The 20140-nt window shown below is 36.0% G+C and overlaps 1 protein-coding gene across 1 annotated transcript in view; it reads right to left on the minus strand.

Moving 5' to 3' along the window:
* Window positions 1-3613: 3613 nt before the first annotated feature.
* The window catches only part of LOC140157984 (gamma-aminobutyric acid type B receptor subunit 2-like), a 42926-nt gene continuing 26399 nt past the window's right edge, over window positions 3614-20140 (minus strand). The window contains exons 6-16 of the mRNA XM_072181233.1: window positions 12946-13188; window positions 10819-10885; window positions 9875-9970; window positions 9295-9445; window positions 8748-8880; window positions 8296-8406; window positions 7255-7377; window positions 6747-6924; window positions 5734-5897; window positions 4506-4634; window positions 3614-3682 (exon numbers count right to left, since the gene is read on the minus strand). Coding sequence (XP_072037334.1) covers window positions 3614-3682; window positions 4506-4634; window positions 5734-5897; window positions 6747-6924; window positions 7255-7377; window positions 8296-8406; window positions 8748-8880; window positions 9295-9445; window positions 9875-9970; window positions 10819-10885; window positions 12946-13188 — 1464 coding nt within the window. The remainder of the gene's footprint in view (window positions 3683-4505; window positions 4635-5733; window positions 5898-6746; window positions 6925-7254; window positions 7378-8295; window positions 8407-8747; window positions 8881-9294; window positions 9446-9874; window positions 9971-10818; window positions 10886-12945; window positions 13189-20140) is intronic.

Raw genomic sequence — 20140 nt, forward strand, 5'->3', positions numbered from 1 at the left:
CACCTAAATGAAATTAGCCAAATGCATTGTATTTGTTAGGTCAACAGAACCATCAGTACTGTCAAATTACCTAATCAGGTACAAGGGCATCCCATAATGCATTGCAGCTATTGTTCTGAATTCAAATTTAATGGTTTTCTTGATTTAAAATGTTTCAAGATTAATTATTTACAACTCTGTGTCAAGGGATCAAAATACAGTGTTAAATTCAATCGAATACGTATTCATTGTATTGTTTTAATTAACACCTTAACCTCACGGCAAAATATTAAAACCTCACGATCGATTTTTGGCGAATTCCATATAGAGGGTGAAAACAAAAGAAACAACTTTTTCAGACCCTTTTTGCACAAATCGTTATATTTCTTGTGAGCCGTAATAACGATAGATACTTTATGCCGCACAGCGTCATCATCCCTATATCTTCGTGTCAAAAATTGCCGTGATAGTACGGCGAATCCTCTCGTTTTTCAATAGTTACGCATGGCGATTTTGTTCGAGATAGGCCGAGCGACTCAGGCTAAGCATAGTACTTAGTATCATATGAGATACCACCAAGTTCTATTCTACACATTATTACGATTTGCGCATGCCCTAGTATCCCATATGGTGTTGCTATTACAAGGAAATTCGATTTGTTTTCAGGGAAAACCCAGGTTTTGTTTTTAATACACTAACTTGAAATTAAATACACTAATTAGCGGCCATTGCTGTTTGCTCTGGATACATTTTTACTGCATTTTTGGCGTAACGATTTTTAAATCGTAAGTTAAAATTGTGATATATTTAATTTTGAGAATTACAATTATATAAAGGAACACATTTAGCCCATTCACCTAAGATCCAGGTGCAGTGAATACAATATTCGATCACACGTGTATATCACAATGCATATGTAAACTTTCTTTATATATGTCAATAATAGAATATTGATTTCACCAACCGAGTATGGAGCTGTATGAATTTTTTTTTTTATAATATAGGGTGTTGACACTGTGTGCCGGTTACTACATATGCGTCTACTTTTTTCACTGTGGCATAGTCCGATTACCAAACAAAGGTGATGTTTCCACAGAAGCTTGTTTTGGTGTCCATTGTTTTGTTACTGATGGATGTCGCTTCTCAAGATTACCACCTACAAAAATATGTTTATAAAACTTAATATACACTATTATAAAACTGTTAATGTTGAAATTAACTAAAGCTTGTTCTGCTTATATAAGGCGGGAATTATTCGGATTTTGTTACTAATAAAGTCCCAACTCACGCTCGCGTATATTCACTTAAGCGTGCGCCAGTCACGCATTACGCATGCGTAAGTATTGTGCTCAACTGCAAGGTGTTATGAGTCTTATTTTTTCCGCCTTATATAATCCGAACAAACTTTAATTCTGACCACAGTCTCTGTTAATTACGTCTGATTACAATCTTTATAGACACTATCCCCTGATCAGTCTCTGTTGAACTGCACGATCTACATCTGTTCACTTGTCCTGCGAAAATCACTGCACTGTTCAGCAAAGTCCACTGTACACTTGTATTTATATATCCTTTGGGTATAAAATCCTCGCACAGAAATGGTGCTGCTTTCACCAAACGCCCTAATCCTCGCACAAATGACGCTTTCTGCACTTATGATGCTTCTTGCACCAGACACCAGCAAGTCGAAAGAAAAATATATTAATCCCTTGAGGAGGAAGAGCACCTTCGTGTACTCAAAAACTCATTCGTTGCTGTATTACTCAATAGCACATTATTGGTTATGCAAAATGGTTCAGGTGTACCTCTTTCTGAAGCATAACGACGACCAACACATAGAGAGCCTATAAACTCTGAGCTCTATTTATTAAATAACTGCCCGGAGAAAACTAAATTGCTTTCACCTTTCACACAATGGGGTTTTCCAAATAACACCCCTCGATAAATTTGTGTCTATTTTTGCATTTTTCTCAAAAACTAATAACACAGTGGTAACAAAAGTTATGTATATTATAGGGACAAGGAATCCAATTACTACACTGGAATTTCAGTGACCCAAGACAAGCGGTTTGTTATTTATGATCAGAAATAAGGTACCGCTAGGATGTACCTCGTTTCCTATCATATATACTGAACCGGTTGTCTTGAGTCACTGAAATTTCAGTGTAGTAATTGGATTCCTTGCCCCAATAATATACATAACTTTTGTTACCAGTGTGTAAATATTTTTTGAGAAAAATGCAAAAATAGTCACAAATTTACCACAGGGGTGTAGTACCCCCCTTAATAGTGAGGATTCCAGAGATTATTAATACACCTTAACTCAAATGAGTATTGCAATCAATGGGCATTTTACTCCTGCATCATTGCTTGAAAGGTTTTTTCCCTTCTTCATATCTCTCATTACTTTTAGCTTGTAAACAAAGTTAAATAATTCTCAAATTACTCAGGGCACATTACAATCATCATCATCATTATCACCATCTTCATATCATCATCATCATCATCATCACCATCATCATCATCATCATCGTCATCGTCATCGTCATCGTCATCGTCATCGTCGTCATCATCATCATCAGAATCAGCATCGGCATCAGCAACAGTAGGGGAATCAATGGTATGAGGATAGACTCAGAACTCTAAATCTCACAACTTTGAAAAATAGAAGGATTCATTTGTCTGTTTCTTTCGCTTGTTCATGTCTTACTGACGCCAATTCCTTTCTTTTTATCCAGGTGGTGTGTTAATACGAGACATGAAGCTTTAATTTTTAAACAATCAATCACTCCTAAAACAGATGCTTATAAAAATGTTTTTTATATCAATTACATCCGATATCAGAGACTCATATCTCGCCTGTAGCAAGTCTACTTTTAAATCTCAACTCAAATCTCACTATATGGATCATGATGATTAATTTGTATTAATGCCTTTTTTGTATTTTTTTTTCAATATGATTTGTATGTGTGTGGTCTGTGAATTGGGAGCGCTGCGCCTTGTGGTGACAGTGCTCTTTTGTGCTTTTAGTGTTCCCTGGCAGCTCAGCAGACCCCAATTTGTCGCAGCCGACTGATGATGATGATGATGATGATATTGAATACCAACGCCAATGTTTAGTAGTTGCAAGAGCTACACTTATGAGACATACCACACACATGAAGTTTCCCACTTAGATCCTCCAACTTTTGTTGTTTCTGTAAGGAAATTTGTTTTAAAATTAGCTCATTTAAAATGGTTCATTATTGTTATAGTGTTTACAGGGTGTATGAAAATGATTGGTACCCACCAATATCCAGTGAACATAGCCAAGACCATATTATAATCATTAAACAATAAACTGTAGTCATTTCAAGATGATCTAATGCTCAATGTGGAAGAAAAAGACTTTTTTTTATATTAGACAACAAAGCCGATGGGTACCGATCATTTTATACAGCCTGTATAACTATTATCAACTAGGGTTCTAAGATTTTTGATCCTATCCTGTATAAGGTTTCTTGAAAATTGAAAGAATTCAAAATATGCACAAGGGTTCTTTATAGCCCTAACAGAACCCCTTTCAAGTAAAGCAGTTCTTTATGGTCTTTCTAGATACATTTTGGCTATTCGTTGAACCATTATAGTCCTGTATCTATTGTTCTTGTTCTTTGTCCCCTTCTGCATACTGTGGGTTACTTGCTTCCTCACATAATGTTGATACCTTCCCAGCAAATACATAGCGTAATAATAAATATAATTTGTGTATAAATCGTTTTAATAATATTCAATTTGTTTTTAAAACTTGGTGCAAACATTCTTACATATCGTTGACAAAATGTTGTTTTACACTAACCTTGTTGACATTTGAATACATGAATACAAAAGCCACCTAAGTCCATAGGAAGTGATTTTGAGAGAAAGACCTGTGTATCATTTTAATTCCTTCAGTTAGATTTACCTGGTCAATATGGTAAGTTTTACGTGCAAATGAGTGGATTAACCTGTATTAGGTATGACGATTAGCATTTCAGGTACTTCGTGGGGTTCATTTTAAAAGACAACAATGTTAGAATGAGATTACCACTAGTAAGATAATACAAAATAAAGCACACAGGTATGTATAATGTTGATAAGCATTCTGCCATATAATCTAAACCACACACTTTCCTTTATTAAACCCATTTTTTGTTCAAAAGTCATTCTCTAGCAATGAATGTGTTACAAGAGGACTTTTATACATAATGGATTTCAATCAATGTGTTACAAGACTCAAATCATGGAATTGGGTGATTCTTTCATACATGCTATTTTTCACATGCTTAATAGACACAGAGAATGAATTTGAGTTGTTCTTTCATACATATGACAGGCCTATGTATAGCAACAATTTCCCATGCTTAACTCAATTTGGCCAAAGTATGGACTTAGGTGGCTTTTGTATTCATATATTGAATACATGATATTTGTAAAATGTTGTTGATCAAAACCAAAACACTCTTTAAAACATTCTTGTCTTTGCTGAGTTGCTCTTAATATAACTTTACCTTTGCAAGAATCGAGGCTAATGATGCTTCATTGTCCGCCAAGCTGCTGGAAGTGTTATTGTTATTAGAACTAGCCATAGTGCTAATTTTGACGTCACTTCCGTTACGGTACTTCCAGAATATAAGAATCTACAAGAGTAAAATGTCAATGAAGAGGTTAGAATGGGAGAATACAAATAAATTGTACAATTAGTTTGTTGGGAGTGGCCTTTCTTTTCCTTCCTCTTTTTCATCATTCTGTTTCTTTCTAGTTATCTCTTCATACGGGCCAGCATGCTTATAAACTTTTTTGGGTGGTCTTAATCCTGGAACTATGGAAACTTTTGGGCCTCATAATGATGAAAAATACATTTCAAATGTACATTTTCAAAATGAAGGTGAATTTTGCTATTTGATTAAAAATTTTACCCTCTTTTATTGATTATTTTTTTACTAACATGATTGTGGAAATACTTAGGGGGGGGGGGGCGAACAAAAGCATAACAAGAGCACGAGCTTTAATTAAAACAGTTTTCAAGGCTCCTGCAGGCTTGTAGGGTATCTGTGGGCCCAGGGCTATCGCGGGCCGGCCTGCAATGATATTCACGGGTATTTGGCCCGAGGATACGCCTCACTTCCGCGATCATAGACAATAATAATACCTAGATCGCTGAAGGACTAATCACGTAGATGAGCTAGCTGGAGGGATGATGGTTCAATGTAAATTAGGAGATTGATGTTAATGTCCGTGACGTCAGTTTTGTCAAAATTATTTTTGCTGAATTGTGAAAAATCATATAGCTGTGGTGTTAGCTCAATATGTTAGGAAAATATTTAAACCAATGACACCATGTTAAAATTGGTTGAATAAGCTGTGTTTCACTTGCAAGGGTGACATTTCTTGTCGCAATTTCGCCATTTTAATTTTAACAGACTATACTTGGAGTCCTTTTGGGGTTATTTTCAGCAGTCGTTTTGTTTTCGTAACAACTGTTTGCCCTTCGGATATTCGACGTACATGGTGCGAAAATTCTTGCCACCGGCTGCCATTGTTTTTACGGAGCTTTCAGATTTTCCTCTTATCGTGTGGTTTGGTGGTGTTTGAAAACCGGAGGGATCATGACACGCGGCGCAAACTTTTAAAACTGCCTTGTACCCGATATAGGTTGTTGTCACATTGTCGGATTGGTCTAAATCATGTACATGCATCGTCTACTTCTTTCAAAACTTTGACATTTCCATGACCTACCTTGGGAACAAATAGAAGAAACAATACCGTGGTCATGGTAACGATAACTGCCGAACCTGTCAATATAAATTGCCCATTCACGTCTTTGGAAGTAACACTGAAAGCTGGTATAAGTAGAACTATTACCAATGCAATTATATACACACACGCGGCAATATATTTACCTGTAAAAATAGAAAAATACATTTTTATGTTGATATTGGCACCACGGATTGGTACCCCATAGGTCTAGGCCTATAGTTATCATGGTCATTGAAGACGAAGAAATAAGATTCCAACTTCCAAATAAAGTGTCGCAGAAGTGACTCGTCTGCTCGGGTTAGAAAACACGTTCGAATTCGTGCAAATATTTTCTTAACATTACAGTGAGAAACTAGTCTCAGAGTATTTCTACTTTTGTAACTCAGTTGAGTCAAAGCAATAATGAAGATACCAGCATCGCTGGATTTAGAACCTTTTGCTGACTTTTAACTTTTGTTTGTTCATTGACTATTATGGCCGACACAGGCACAAAGTGTAATATTAATAGAATTTGTGGTCTTTGTCCTTCTCTAACCTTTATAGGACCTTACTTCTGATATTACCAAGCAAATACAAACATCATTACGCTGAGGCGTTATTTAGCGTTATCTTTGGATATTTAATTACTTAGTATTTTATTCATTTTTCACCCGACTTACCCGGGTGAAAAATCAATCAAATATTTAAATGTGCAAAGCTAACGTTAAATCTCCGCCTAACGTGTTTTACATTGATATAAGCATGTTCTAAACGCTTTTTGGGTTTGGTCAAAATGTCGGGTTATACGAGTGTAAAGGCCATGAAAACAGTTTTAAAACGTCTTATAATGATGTTTTACGTATGTTGTTAAAATATTTTATACGGAAGTCCATACACCCTAAACACCCTTCCGTTGAAAAAGTATTTTAAGGTGCAGTAAGGATCTGTGTCGATGTTTTGCAATAAATAACTAAGTATAATCTTTCAACCAAACAATGTATATAATTTATTACTATCGTTCAATGCCGATATGGTCACATTGCGAGTCTTCCAGGCTAAAAACACTCCAAACGTCAACAGAATAGTCTTTGTGACTGCTAATGCTGATAAGAAGATAACCTGGTAGTCGGAGTTGCACTGACGTAATAGTGGTACGGTGTAGATTTCCAGGTACGGCTCTGTCATGTCCAGCTAAAAGTTAAAATGTTAATAATGATCATTATTCGTTATGGTTTTCTCATACTAATGAATCACAAATAACTATAAACCGACCCTTTGTAATATACTGACTGTAGATGGCGACACAAGTATGATCTGGGACCAATACTGCATGGTTTGGAAACCTGTATGTCGTAGTGTTATTGTATACAATGGATGATAGTATCGGCTGTTTTAATACCCATAATGCATCGATAAATGCATAATGCATCGTCTTTTTTAGCTTACTAGCTGTCGTAATTAAATTTCTTCAAATTATGAACAAGTACTAACATTCAAAATTTGACGTCACAATGACTTTACCTGTGGTTGAAGCTCTATATCTGTAATATAAATCATATCAAGTAGTATCCACAGAACCAGAAGCAGTATGTCTAGTGCCACCAAACCCATCAACCAACGTAGCAATTCAATGTCTCGTATTTCCTATAAAATATATTATTATTACTGGCTATAGAAAAATAGTATTTCAAAATATTATAAAATATTTGGCATTTTTGCCAAAACTTTAAAATATTTTCGCATTGTACTTTTATATATATTATTATTCATGTTATATGGGTAATTAATTGGGAAAAAGACAATGATTGCGATATAAACTTATAAATGTTCGAGGTCCATGTCGAAAAATTTCTATATTTCTATTTTTCAATTCTTCGTGTTTCTCCTTCTAGTTACTCATTATAATAATTTGAGATTTTTGTTCTCCTCAAACTTTTTATCTCATTTTGCATACTATACAATGTTTTTGATTGAAGTACAACTTGTACTGTACCTTTTTAATGATTTTCTCGAACACTTTCTGGTTAATCACGAAACTCCAGTATGATGTTGTATTTTATCAATTTTATAGAGTTATTAGTTGATGTGGTACAGTTTCATTTTTCCAGTACACCACCACATTTCGCTGTGCAGCCATATTTTGAGTTATTCTGGGACTTATTATAATATAATTTTACACCATCGACTTCATTTGATATATGAATCCAGAAGTAGCATATCTCGAGTCGAATTAAATTAGGAGGGTGAGAGTTCTTAGGGCCAATGTTGGCTAAAGGTCACCAAAAGATTTATATTAAGGTACACACGACCGCCATGTATTAGTAAAATTTCAAACTTGTCCAATTGTCCCAGGGACGTAGACAGGGGAGAACCAGGGGAACTGCCCCCCTCACAGATAAATGTTCAGGGATAAAATGGACACGGCAAAGAGTAAAATTGTCCTTTAAATGACTATAAATTGGACAACAAATGGGCACGAAAATTAAATTTGGCTTTGCCCCCTCACACTAAAATCCTGGCTACGCAACTGAATGTTTCCATCAAGAACCATCATTTACCTACCACTTTGATAGCTTTACGGGCCTTCTTGAAAATTGTATGAACACGGTAAGTTTTCATGAACAAAGCACCCATGGCAAATGTGAACCCAGTTGAAACACACGCAAATTGCACCTGCAGATAAAAATAAAATAATGAGTTTTTTTTTGGTTCAAGTTAAAATACATACACCCTCTGCATGGCCTTTCGCTTCCACACTGGGAGTGTGAACTTCAAAATGGAGTTACTCGAATAGACGAGGAGTATTACATTTGAACTTAAATTCTTCGCTGGATTCATCACGTAGGGAGTGATTCCTTATTATTAGTGATTTTGAAGTTTTTGATATATATAAATTTAGTGTATTTTAATAAATGAAAACTAATTAAATAGGCGTATGATAATGATGTAAAATAATATGCCCAGATATTAGACTCAGTTCACTTGATTGTGTCGCATTTTGAAAATAGACTTACGTAACAAAGTGCTGCTACACCTGTGTCGTCCATATTGCTATGATCAATTCCATATGCAAATATTGAGGCATATAATAATAAACCACCAATAATGATGAAGTTATTCAAAGCTGGACTTGTCATTTTGATAGCCCTGAGAAAATAAACCAATAACAACGAAAATATTTTTGGCAAATCTGTCCACCCATTGGGCTTTTTCAGTGAAATCCACAGGCCTACACCCCTTATCTATGGGAGAGCGAGTTCGCTCAGCGGTTGTTCCCTCGACTTGCAGCACTGAGGTCGCGGGTTCAAGCCCCGGCCGTACACAATGTATGTGTCTTGGTTTATCTCGATTCTATGCTCGCTGTTGCAGGTTTTCTCCAGGATCGACGGTTTACTCTTGCTTACAAAAATCGGTGATTAGTTGTTTGATTATCAAAATCTTCCTGCCGGTTTTACAAATGATTTACTGGGACATTTGAGCGCGAATAATAAATTTGTGTTATATAAATAAAGTATATTAGAGTGGTTTTTTAATGACATTTCTTGTCACTATTCCACTGACCTTTCATTTTTGTACCGGATGTTGATGAACATGAAGAAAAGAGAAAAGCAAATCCCGATAGTGGTCAATATAAATATGATGATACGACTTGTCTCTTCCACTAATACATACTTTAGTAGATATGTCTTCCCATCGACAGGGGCACGATTACCTAGAAATAAATTGTTGACGAAAAAACAAAGACATTTTGATTCCCTCATCACTTGTGATAATAAGATCAGCATTGCGCCTCATTATTCATATCCGATTCTCATTACACTTGTAATGCTTATTTTCCGAACATTTTTCTTCAACGTTTCAGTTCCCTTTAGAGTCGAAAGTGCGTATCTTCTTAAAACCTTCAGAATAGGGACACTTGATATTTATTATCTTTCGAAAGCGGCCATTTGAAAACCGTCTTCAATATAGCAGGGGTTCTAACAACTGACCCCTGTTACTTGCACTCCGTTACTTGCCTGTCAAACTCCTTTTCAGAGGGAATATTACACCAAATACCCCGGCCTGTTTTTAATGACCTAATAATTAAACAATAAAGAAATAAAATAAACCACAACAGTGTAGCCAGTTCGTATATACAAACCTGACCATATAATGGAAGCATTTCCTTCTTCAGTTTGTACCCAGACTGGATTCTCTCCATATATATCGAAATAAAGTATAAGATCACCTCGTTTATCTGAATGAAAAAGAAATGAAATTCTAGTTAAACAACATTCAATATCTTAATAAGTATATAGAGACTAGTATTTGAAATCAGAAAAAGATCTAAATCATGCAATTATTATATTTCCTTACCAGTCCGGTCCGACTGCCTGCCCAGGAAACATTGCCGGGCCAGGCAGCATGTTGCCTGCACAGCAACATCGACTTTTGTAACTCTTCCGATTTTGACAGACTAAGCCCTAAATTGTTCATGTTGATTTCATTAAAGATCGGGGGTAACTGTACTTTTATTACATGAGCTACATATAATTTGACAATTTTTCACAGGGCGAAAAAAAAATCACCTGGAGAAATGTAATTTAAATAAAAAACAGGTTCTAACAGTTTTTTGAAAATATAATTTGAATAATTATGCACATTTTCTTTAAAATAAAATGTATCATGACAAACCGGCGATCAACTAAACTGATATAAAGGGCGTTGGCTCTTATGAAAGTGGTTCCTTATGCAAATGAGCGAGTTTACGCTCCATAACTTTCACACAGAGATTCGGAGGCTTGCTTTTTGTTATTTCCCTATTTGTCGTGCTCAAGGACATTTCTTTACAGATGAATGAGCTTGAAAAGAGTCTTCCGCACGACTATACGGTGCGGACATAATGAGCTGAATTGTTGGTAAAAAATGTAATGATGAAAAATACCACTGATAATATTATATATTTTATCTATTTCTTTACTCTGAACCAATAAATAACGGCCTATTAAAGGATGCTCTAATTGAAATAGAGCATTGCATTGTGGGATTCTATGTTGCCTGCCTAGGCAACATGCTACCTAGAGGCAGTTGCAGTTGACTGCTTACCTCGGTACTGCGATATATATAACTGAAGTCCTTGCCGATCCCGCGTTATGTTTATTCTTGTCGGTCCCTTTAATCAACAAAACAATAAATAAGTTATTAAATTATAATGATGTTGGATCCAGTCCCTTCATTCAGAGAAGCTAATAGAGTGTGAATTTTATTCGGAAAAGAAGTAGCCGGTATTTCATTAATGAGAAGTGTTTATCTTCCGGCAGTGTGTGCTCCACACAGAATGAGCCTAGACCCGTAGACGAATCACACTGGCTGCGGAGGAGTCTAATTCTCGGCGACAGAAAACTCGTCGACTGATTTGTTATGCAGAGCTCGTATGCAGAGTTCTGTTCATCTCGACGGATGAAGTAAATCACAACCTGTCAACTTCAACCTGTCGCGCGGGAAATCGGCCGTAAAACTCGGCGTCTGAGAGGAAATTTCGGCGTCTGCAAAAAAACAACTCGCCATAGATAAGTCCAATCTGGTCTTCCATAACCTTGCGTTCAGCGATGAAACACCTTTGTAGCACCTGAACCGTGGTGTTGAAATTATTTCTAAGAACACTTGTGTACTGTGTTCTAACAATGTTCCTCCCTTGAACTCTAGGGTTCTAAGTTGTTATACCATTTATGACCACACCGGACGCATAGTGAGAAATATAACACCTTTTAAACACCTGACACGTACGTGTTTACATGATATTTTATAACACTGGTGTTTAGACCGAGATTTTAATATTGGTAACACAATTGAAACGTTAGTATTATAATTGATAATGCTGAGAAGAATAACTTTAAAACCTGATCTTCCTAGGTAAATTCAGGAGGTGACACTAAATTCACGTTTTTTATATTAGCAACGCAAACCTATATGCAAATTCCGTTGGTTTACGATCTACAAATTGAGGCAAGGTATCGATCGACTATACTCTTACTCTGCCCTAATATTGAGGTCACCACATAAAGTGTCATTAATGCAGCGAATTTTACATGCTGAAAAGATTAAAACGCCCTCTAAAAAGGTCACGGGATACCAGAAATGTGTCAACTACTTAGATCGCATTAGACAGCAGTGATTTGTTTTTCAAAGAAAGAACTTGATATGGGAATGACTGTTTTTTATAGTAATGTCGAAATTAATATTAGGACTTGCTGTTAATAATACGAAGAAAATGCGTCACAGGCATCAGATATGAAATGGAAGCAGTATTTGAAGACACCTCACCAAACCTTCCATCATGGCGCCATATTTGTCTGTGTGTTCGTGTTCGTGTCCTCGTGTGAAAAAATATCAATCTGCACTATTCAGACATAATTATACTTGGCTCCCAGTATAATGTATTATTAATTTTGTATATTTCGTAAAGAAATGCACACACTATTGACTAAGGTGTCACAGCAATGAACCAATGACTCCAAAAAATGGATAAGTCTGACAGGTCACATGCCGGTCACATGCTGACATATCACGTATTTGGGAAATCACGTGGGTCAGCATTTTAAGATTCAAATTTACTAATAGTTAATTGTCATTTGTATACTCGATTATTTATTTTGGTTAATTATCACATCTTTTAAATGCAGACAAACGGTGTTTGCTGCATATCTATCTGTTATAATTGAAATTCATGTTTGAACATAAATCGCCCATGCAGCCAAGATGCCGCACAGAATAGCTTTCACTCCACCGATATGCACTTTAGATGCTAAAAAGTCACGTCAAAGATTACACGCAATAAATTGAACAATTACATTTATTTTGTAACGAAATGGTATAACCTATGGGAAGGCGATCATCAACAGCTATTTAGCTGCGCCAATAATTCAACATAGAATATAATTTGAAGAAACGAGATGTCATAATAAACGAGATGTCATCACACTTTTGAGTCGGGCTCTGTCTGCCGACATATTGACGCCCTCTAGCAAGGTCACGGGATCATTTTAATAACAATACCATATTTAAATAACAATTGGGCACATACTAACTAGACAGTACGCCCTCCTGGTATTGCTCTATAGTAAAATTAAGCCAAGAAGAGATACAAATGGGAGTTTATGGTTAGCAAATTAATAAATTCCATGGCGTCATAATATATTCCAAAGTGACAATCAATGAAAATCTAATGCTTACCGAAATGCTAATGAACTCCGCATGCCGTACGTTATAATTGAAAACCTTTCGCATATCATCATGGGTATATTCAAAATCTTCCAACTTTCTCGGCGGATTTAGAAGTTTCAAATCTCCGATAGACGCATTAAGCGCCATTGCCATTAATACCATGCTGTCATAGTAGGTTCTCTTCGTGTTCGTGGCTATTATGTTATATGCATTATTCAAAGTCCAAAATTCTTCTTGGTCTTTGCTATGAAGCTGAAAAATAAGATACACAATCATTACTGTCCAGTAAGTATTCATGATTATTATTGTGACGATAATTAAAGTTTGTAATTAATATTATGTGCGTCACGAAATGATCTAGAAACACTGCATGTTCATAAACTGCACACGACTTGGATGATTTAAATGTGCGATTCGTAATGGGTATTTATATAATCAGATACAGAATTAAAAAGACTAGTTTGCGTTTGACGTCAACTGTCCATCAAAATCAGAAACGATATGTTTACGAGTTGTCTTGATGATTGAGTTTTTGAACGCGGCGGTAAAACAGCGCGCCTTATTGTTAATTTTGCACCTCCAAAGATACAAAACGTCTCAAAAGTCTGAAGGCACCCTGTCAACAATGCCTAAAACAGTTTTTGCCTTCTAAAAGTACCGTAATTTTTTGCCATTTTCTGGCACCAGATATATCGATCTTCCTTTTACGCGCTACTAACCAATAGAGGGCCGTGGAGAGTTTGATTGACAGTGACGTCATACGCAAACTAGTCTTGTTAGTTATGTCTCAGATTATACTTCTTGTCACCCAACCGACCGCAGCGTCTATTCATCTATTCTATTGTGTTTGATTTGAGTGCTAGGTGATCAATTTTGAGATTTTTACATATCTTAAATATAGAGATATTTTGCTCTACAACGTCGTTTCCTCCAATGAAATCGGACATTCCTATGCGAAGATATTGAGTTCGTAAGTTATGGTATTATAAAATTGGAAATTGAGATATCGGCCTTTAAAATATTATTGACAATGTTGAGAGTAAGAATTACCTCGAAAAATGTCTCAAAAATACAAGATGCTAGTTATATTCCGGTCTGAAACTATCAGACAATATTTTTAACATTAATAACTTCACAACTTCGCAACAAACCCAAATTGTGAAAAAATCACCCCAGGCAGATTTTTGGCTATTTCTCCATTTACGATCCGGCCCAAAAGTGTCTCCTTTTGACATGACACGTCACATATATTGGAAAATGTTACCAATCAATATTCATGAGAGTCAGTGAGTGTACATTCAACGTTCAGTTTTCGAAATTTGGTGACTTATGTTTGGCAGGTGTGAAATATAGGGTCCATAACTTAGAAGTTCCCCCCAAAATACTTTTTAAAGTCCACAAATATTTTACGTAATGTAAAAATGTAAAAAGGTATGTATAGCCCTATTTATTTTACACATGTGGACCAATTTATAGCGTCACACGTCATTGCGTTCAGTCACAATGTTTAATTGTGTAAGAAAAGAGGCCGTTTTAAAAGTTGCACCTGAGTCTATAACAGTCATGTTTTCTTTAACAAACCGGCATGTATATACCTGGCCTACTGTATTGTTTGAGAGCTGACTCCTATGAACTCAGGTGCAACTTTTTACATCGTTTAAAACGTTCTCTTTTTTTTTTTTCTCATAATGAACCATTGTGATTGAACGCAATGACGTATGACGCTAAAACAAATAAGGCCACCCAAAACTTATTACACATTTGCATTTCGTCAAATACCGCATTTTTTGTGGACCCTATACATCTGACTGTGCGTTTTAATCACGTAACGCATAAAGGCTTTGGCGTCATCGAATGGCTGTCTAGTGCTGTTATGTGTTTAATTTCTATAATAATTATTATACATTTATTTATTCCTTTCTTTCTTTTCCTTTCTCTGCAGTACACCCTTGTAAACACCCAGCAAACACAAAAATCTTTTTAAAACGTTATAAACGTAATATAAACGCGTTTTGGTTTTGGTCCGAACGTTTTAATAATTGTCAAATGTCGGGTTATATAAAGATCATGAACAAAATTTTAAAACATTTCAAATGAAAAACCACTACAAGAACATAAGCAATATTGGGATATTTCAGCATCATGGGCCATTTCATCATCACGGGTTCTCAATATATTTCTTACCAAGATGCACTTATCACATGTGACATTTCTGAGCTCCGATTACGTCGTGACAAAATCTGTTTGGACTTTGCCAACACTCTTTATAATTCAAATGAGTTTTGCGATTGGTTGCCAAAGTTAAGATCTGAGCAAGTCAGAAGGACTCTCCGTAATGCCAACACACTGACAGCGGGGCGTAGGTTTCAAATGGGGTCACCCATTCAGGTAACCTATTAAAACCCGTTTAAAATCCACACAGCCGTGTGAAAGATTAAGGTCTTGTCTGCCATCTGGAGGTGTATGGGTATTTATATGGAATTATATCCCATTTTAAAAGCATGGATTTAAACTTACAATTCCATTGAAGTTAATATTGTTAGTATCATCTACAATTCTTATGGAGTGCGAATAAATTGAATTTTCTAAAACTTCCACGGCGATGTCTGTGCCACACGGTGACGGAACATCATGCCAAAGTTCGTTGACCTCAAGTGACCATCCGGGTAACATAAAGACATACTTCTCTCCATACAATCCATATTTATACGCCTGAAGCAAAAATAATATTATGAGTGGTGCACACCTGTAAATAGGAATCTCCTAATATCTTCCGGGCAAAAAAAATGGCGACGTTATTTAAAGAAATATACCGTATTCACTCGATAGTTAGCACATGTGCTTACTATCGAGGGCTTTTGAAAATGTGCAAAAACGAAAAAAAATGAACAGCGCCATCCACAAAAGTGACAAAAGTGTAAAGGGTTTTGAGCAAATCATCGATACACATAGCTATATACGAACAATTAAACCTACGAATTTGTGTGTTAACTACATTAGCTCAGTTGGTAAAGCGACAGACTTTGAATCATCTTAAGAAGAGCAAACTGAGCAGGAGTTCGAGGCTCGTTATAAACTTTTCCGTTGCTTTATTTTTATTTTGGGGTTTGAGCTTTTCTTGATAAATTTAATCTTTGTTTTTCATTTTGTTTCTTTATTGTTTTTTATTTGCTTTATTTTGTTTTGTTTTTTCTTTTCTTTTCTTTTTCTCCTTTCTTTCTTTTGTTCTATTCATACTGGGGTCATGGGTTATTTATTCAAAACATACCTATATACGAACAATTCAACCTGCAAATGTATGTCTGAACCCCATTAGCTCAGTTTGGAAAACGCCGGACTTCGAGACTCGATGAAGTTCAAATCTGTTCAGTATTTCACTATTTAGATTTTTTTTCTCTGCCATGTTTGTTTTACAGGTCTTTTTTTTAACTACGAATATAGGCCTACATTTGACAATTCTTGAAGGGTTTTTTGTGGGCTTTTTATTTATTTATTTATTTTTACCAAAGGAACAATTAGAGATCAGTTGGATTAAAAGTGGAGTGGTTACATAACTCCTTGGTAACTGGATCACGCACCTTTTTGAAGGCAAATAAATACGCTCATTTCGTTCTAATAGACAACGTGATAATCGGATTACACGTAACACTTCGCTGGCGAATAATTGGATCAACTTTAAAATTTCACACCTGCATCCAATTTAATGCATTTCTACACCCATGCATGCTACACCAATGGCAGACATAGCTGCTGGGACACAATAGAACAATAAATGGCGTTGAATGCCAACTTTGAATGCCGACTTTGTGTTGCGATCATATCGATCGTGGTGCAGAACTCAAAAGCGTGATCCAGCTGACAGTGATAATCGGATTACACGTAACATTTCCCTTGCGAATTGTTACGCATAGTCGTGCTAAAAGTCGGTCGATACATGTTGAACTCAGCACAATTCAGAAATACGCGATTTTGCTTTGAAAATTCTCGGTCAAATAAAAAACTTTTTTTTCAGTAATGTTGAATAAAAAATATTGAATAAAAACATAGTTCTTGGATATACATTTGAAAAAAAATCCCGGTGTTAAAATTAGGCACGAAATTGTTTCCTGTTTGATTTTGATAGGACTCAGCTTCACCTAGACTGCGGAACTTAGTCCTCAATGATAGTCAGTCATTTATCTTTTGGTCGTTATATGACTATCATGATACATCTCCGAGGAGCAATTTCAGACAATTGCTTGGGATTACTGGGGCAGAGGTTAATTGAATCCTTTCATGACCACTGATGCATAGTCAAGTCTGACAAGGACACTCGGCACGAATTGAAAGACCATGTCACTCTCGACAAAAGAATGCATGCATGTCAAAGGTCATACGACACCAATTGGTGTTTGTTATGCTCTTCGAAATATGTACAGTATGTCTATGTCTGGTTCCCTTCATTGTAATGTCCTTCCATACTTCTCCAACCCATTTGGTGATCAGAATTCGTCTTTGGCTTGCTGTTATGTCATTGTTGGCGTATTTTTGGCCATTTAATCAGGGACTGGAAACAGATTATTGTCAAGCTATTGTTATCAGATTATCTTTTCGACCTTCGATTGTATGCGAGTTGCGCTGAGTGCGCTATGTTTGAACAGAGAAGATGAGAAAAGAGGAGATCGCTCGAACATATAATCCGATTACCCACAGTTAACCTCTATTCACTTTTCTTTGTTTGGGGTACTTAAAACACCACTTGAAACTTCCTTTGTGGTAATCTGTTCATCCGCCACACGCTCGTCTGATTTGGTAGTTCTTTCTAGTGGAGATAATATTCCACACACGGAAGTACATCGTTAAAGTCCCCATTTTGCAGTCAAATCATGCTTTTTTTCCTTAAAAAAATAATACTAACCAGGAGACCATGATTTTTAAACGAGTGAAAAATCATTATATATATCGCAACTCCCATTAAAAAAAAAAAGTTATGGAAAGTCAAGCATAATTAATTGTCCAGTCAAATTAATATAAGGTCAAAGGAAAAGAAATTTAAATGATAACTATTTGAATATTTGCGGCAGTTTACGGAAACTTAAAACCAGTGTAATCAGTAATTCAAACTCGTGTCAGTTTCTCCATATACTCCCGTTTTGTGTCCAAACGTGTCCAAAAATGCTATTTGGATCCAAAATGTGGGTCTTTTTCACAGGGATCTCGGGTCAAACTTAGCAGCCAGTCATGCCAAACAATACAGAAATTATATTTCGCGGTCAACTGACGTAACAAATTGATATCCGGGCATGCGTCGTTTAGAGCTAGACAGTCGTGACTCGCAAAGCCACTTATCGTATTAGTTGATCAATCGGATTAGATCATTGTTTCCATCAATAGGCGGATGCACACATTATTTATTTGATGTGGGCAGCGAGCGACCTCCTCTTTTATCATCTTCTCTGGTTTGAATTTTATTATTTACTCATGTTGCCCTACTAAATATAAAAAAAACATCAAAATATTCCAATATATTTTTTAAGTTATATAAGATTGTGTAAAATGTCTATCCTTTGTTGAACACAATTTCTGTGTAGCATGGAAAATCATTTACATAGGATTTTGTGGAGATACAGAATGCTAGAACAAACAAAATTATATATTTTTTCTGGAATGTGTACACCGTACGCTTGGTATTCCTACTGATTTCGATACTGAAATAATTCTTAAGATGATGTTCTTTGAAGATTTATGTTGGCATTTCTAGAGTCTGTCATTATAGGCAAACATGTAGGCTCATTTCGCAATGTACAAGACAAGCCACGCGCTGTGTTGTAACTGTGCTTGGATTCGTACCAGGGTCTAATTGATCAACGTATTATTCATGCTTGCTCAACTGAGGATAATTTGTAAACCAGCAACTCGCATGGTACAATGGGTGGAAGCCGTTACAGTCCCTCCATATAGAGGCCTTGCATGTGACGTATCATCCCGTAAATATGGCGGACTACTCAAATGCATTCAATAAAAGCATGATTGCAATCTACCGTGACAGTTCGTTTCACACACATAACCCTGCACTACGATCAAATAGGTTGATGACAACATTTCGTCGGCCGCATCACATACTGACGTATTTGCAAAATACGCATTTCGAGAAAATCGAACTTGAAAATCTAGTGATTTTCATTTGCTGCATAATCTTGATTAAAATATTATTGTCGATCAAAACCAGTTTAACAGTAATGCAAATATACCATATTTTAAATATAATTCACTTATTACAATCAAAGCATAACTTATTCTGCAAAAAATCAATATTAAATAAAATACGTCACTATGTGAAAAGGACTAATATCAATTTCGCCGTTCAAATGACAAATACGTCGCGCAAATACGTTAGTATGTGAAACAGTTGCGCAAATACGTCAGTATGTGAAAAGGACAAAACAGCAATTTTGCCGCGAATTGGCAGAGTCGCGTAAACACGTTGCGCAAATACGTCAGTATGTGAAACGGCAAATTCTTCAAATTGCAGATACGATATACTGGGCTTGCGCAGTATAGGTGATCGGCAACTACGTCGTTATGTGATGCAGACATTTTAAGGTTTTGCAAATACGACATAATTAAATTAATTAATATCTTACATAACAAACTAACATACCAATTTTCTCAAAAATGTTAAAAATGTCGAATACGTCAGTATGTGATACGGCCGACGATTTGATTGAATGGACTATAACTACGGTGAAGGACATCGGTTCAAATCCTTTGTCTGGAGCCAATCGATAATTTCATGCAGGGCCTCTATACAAGGTCCCTGATTCAATAAAGCACACAATGTAACAGGCACAATTGAATCGGGCGGATTTTACATGTTACACAATGAGCGTGTTTATAGTGAGACAATCTTTCCGTTATTTAGCTAAACTACCGCGCAGTCTAGATTTGCAATGGTTAGTAAAACATAAACAAATATAGACTGCGTGGCAGTCCAGCTAAATACCGCATAATCTGGCTCACTATAAACACGCTCTTTATTTTTTAATTTTCGTATTGCACAAAATCATAAAAGTATAATGGATAAGGTTAAAATTATAAAATGCAAAAGATTTCTTTGCGGTTAAAAAGCATGTCCATATCACGTTTAAGTCGCAGTTATTGTGTCCTTGATGTAAAACGAAGTCAGTATTTTGAAATAGACTGCGGAACTCAGTCTTCAATGATA

This window comes from Amphiura filiformis, chromosome 7 (genome assembly GCF_039555335.1).
Source record: "Amphiura filiformis chromosome 7, Afil_fr2py, whole genome shotgun sequence".
Classification (NCBI taxonomy): domain Eukaryota; kingdom Metazoa; phylum Echinodermata; class Ophiuroidea; order Amphilepidida; family Amphiuridae; genus Amphiura; species Amphiura filiformis.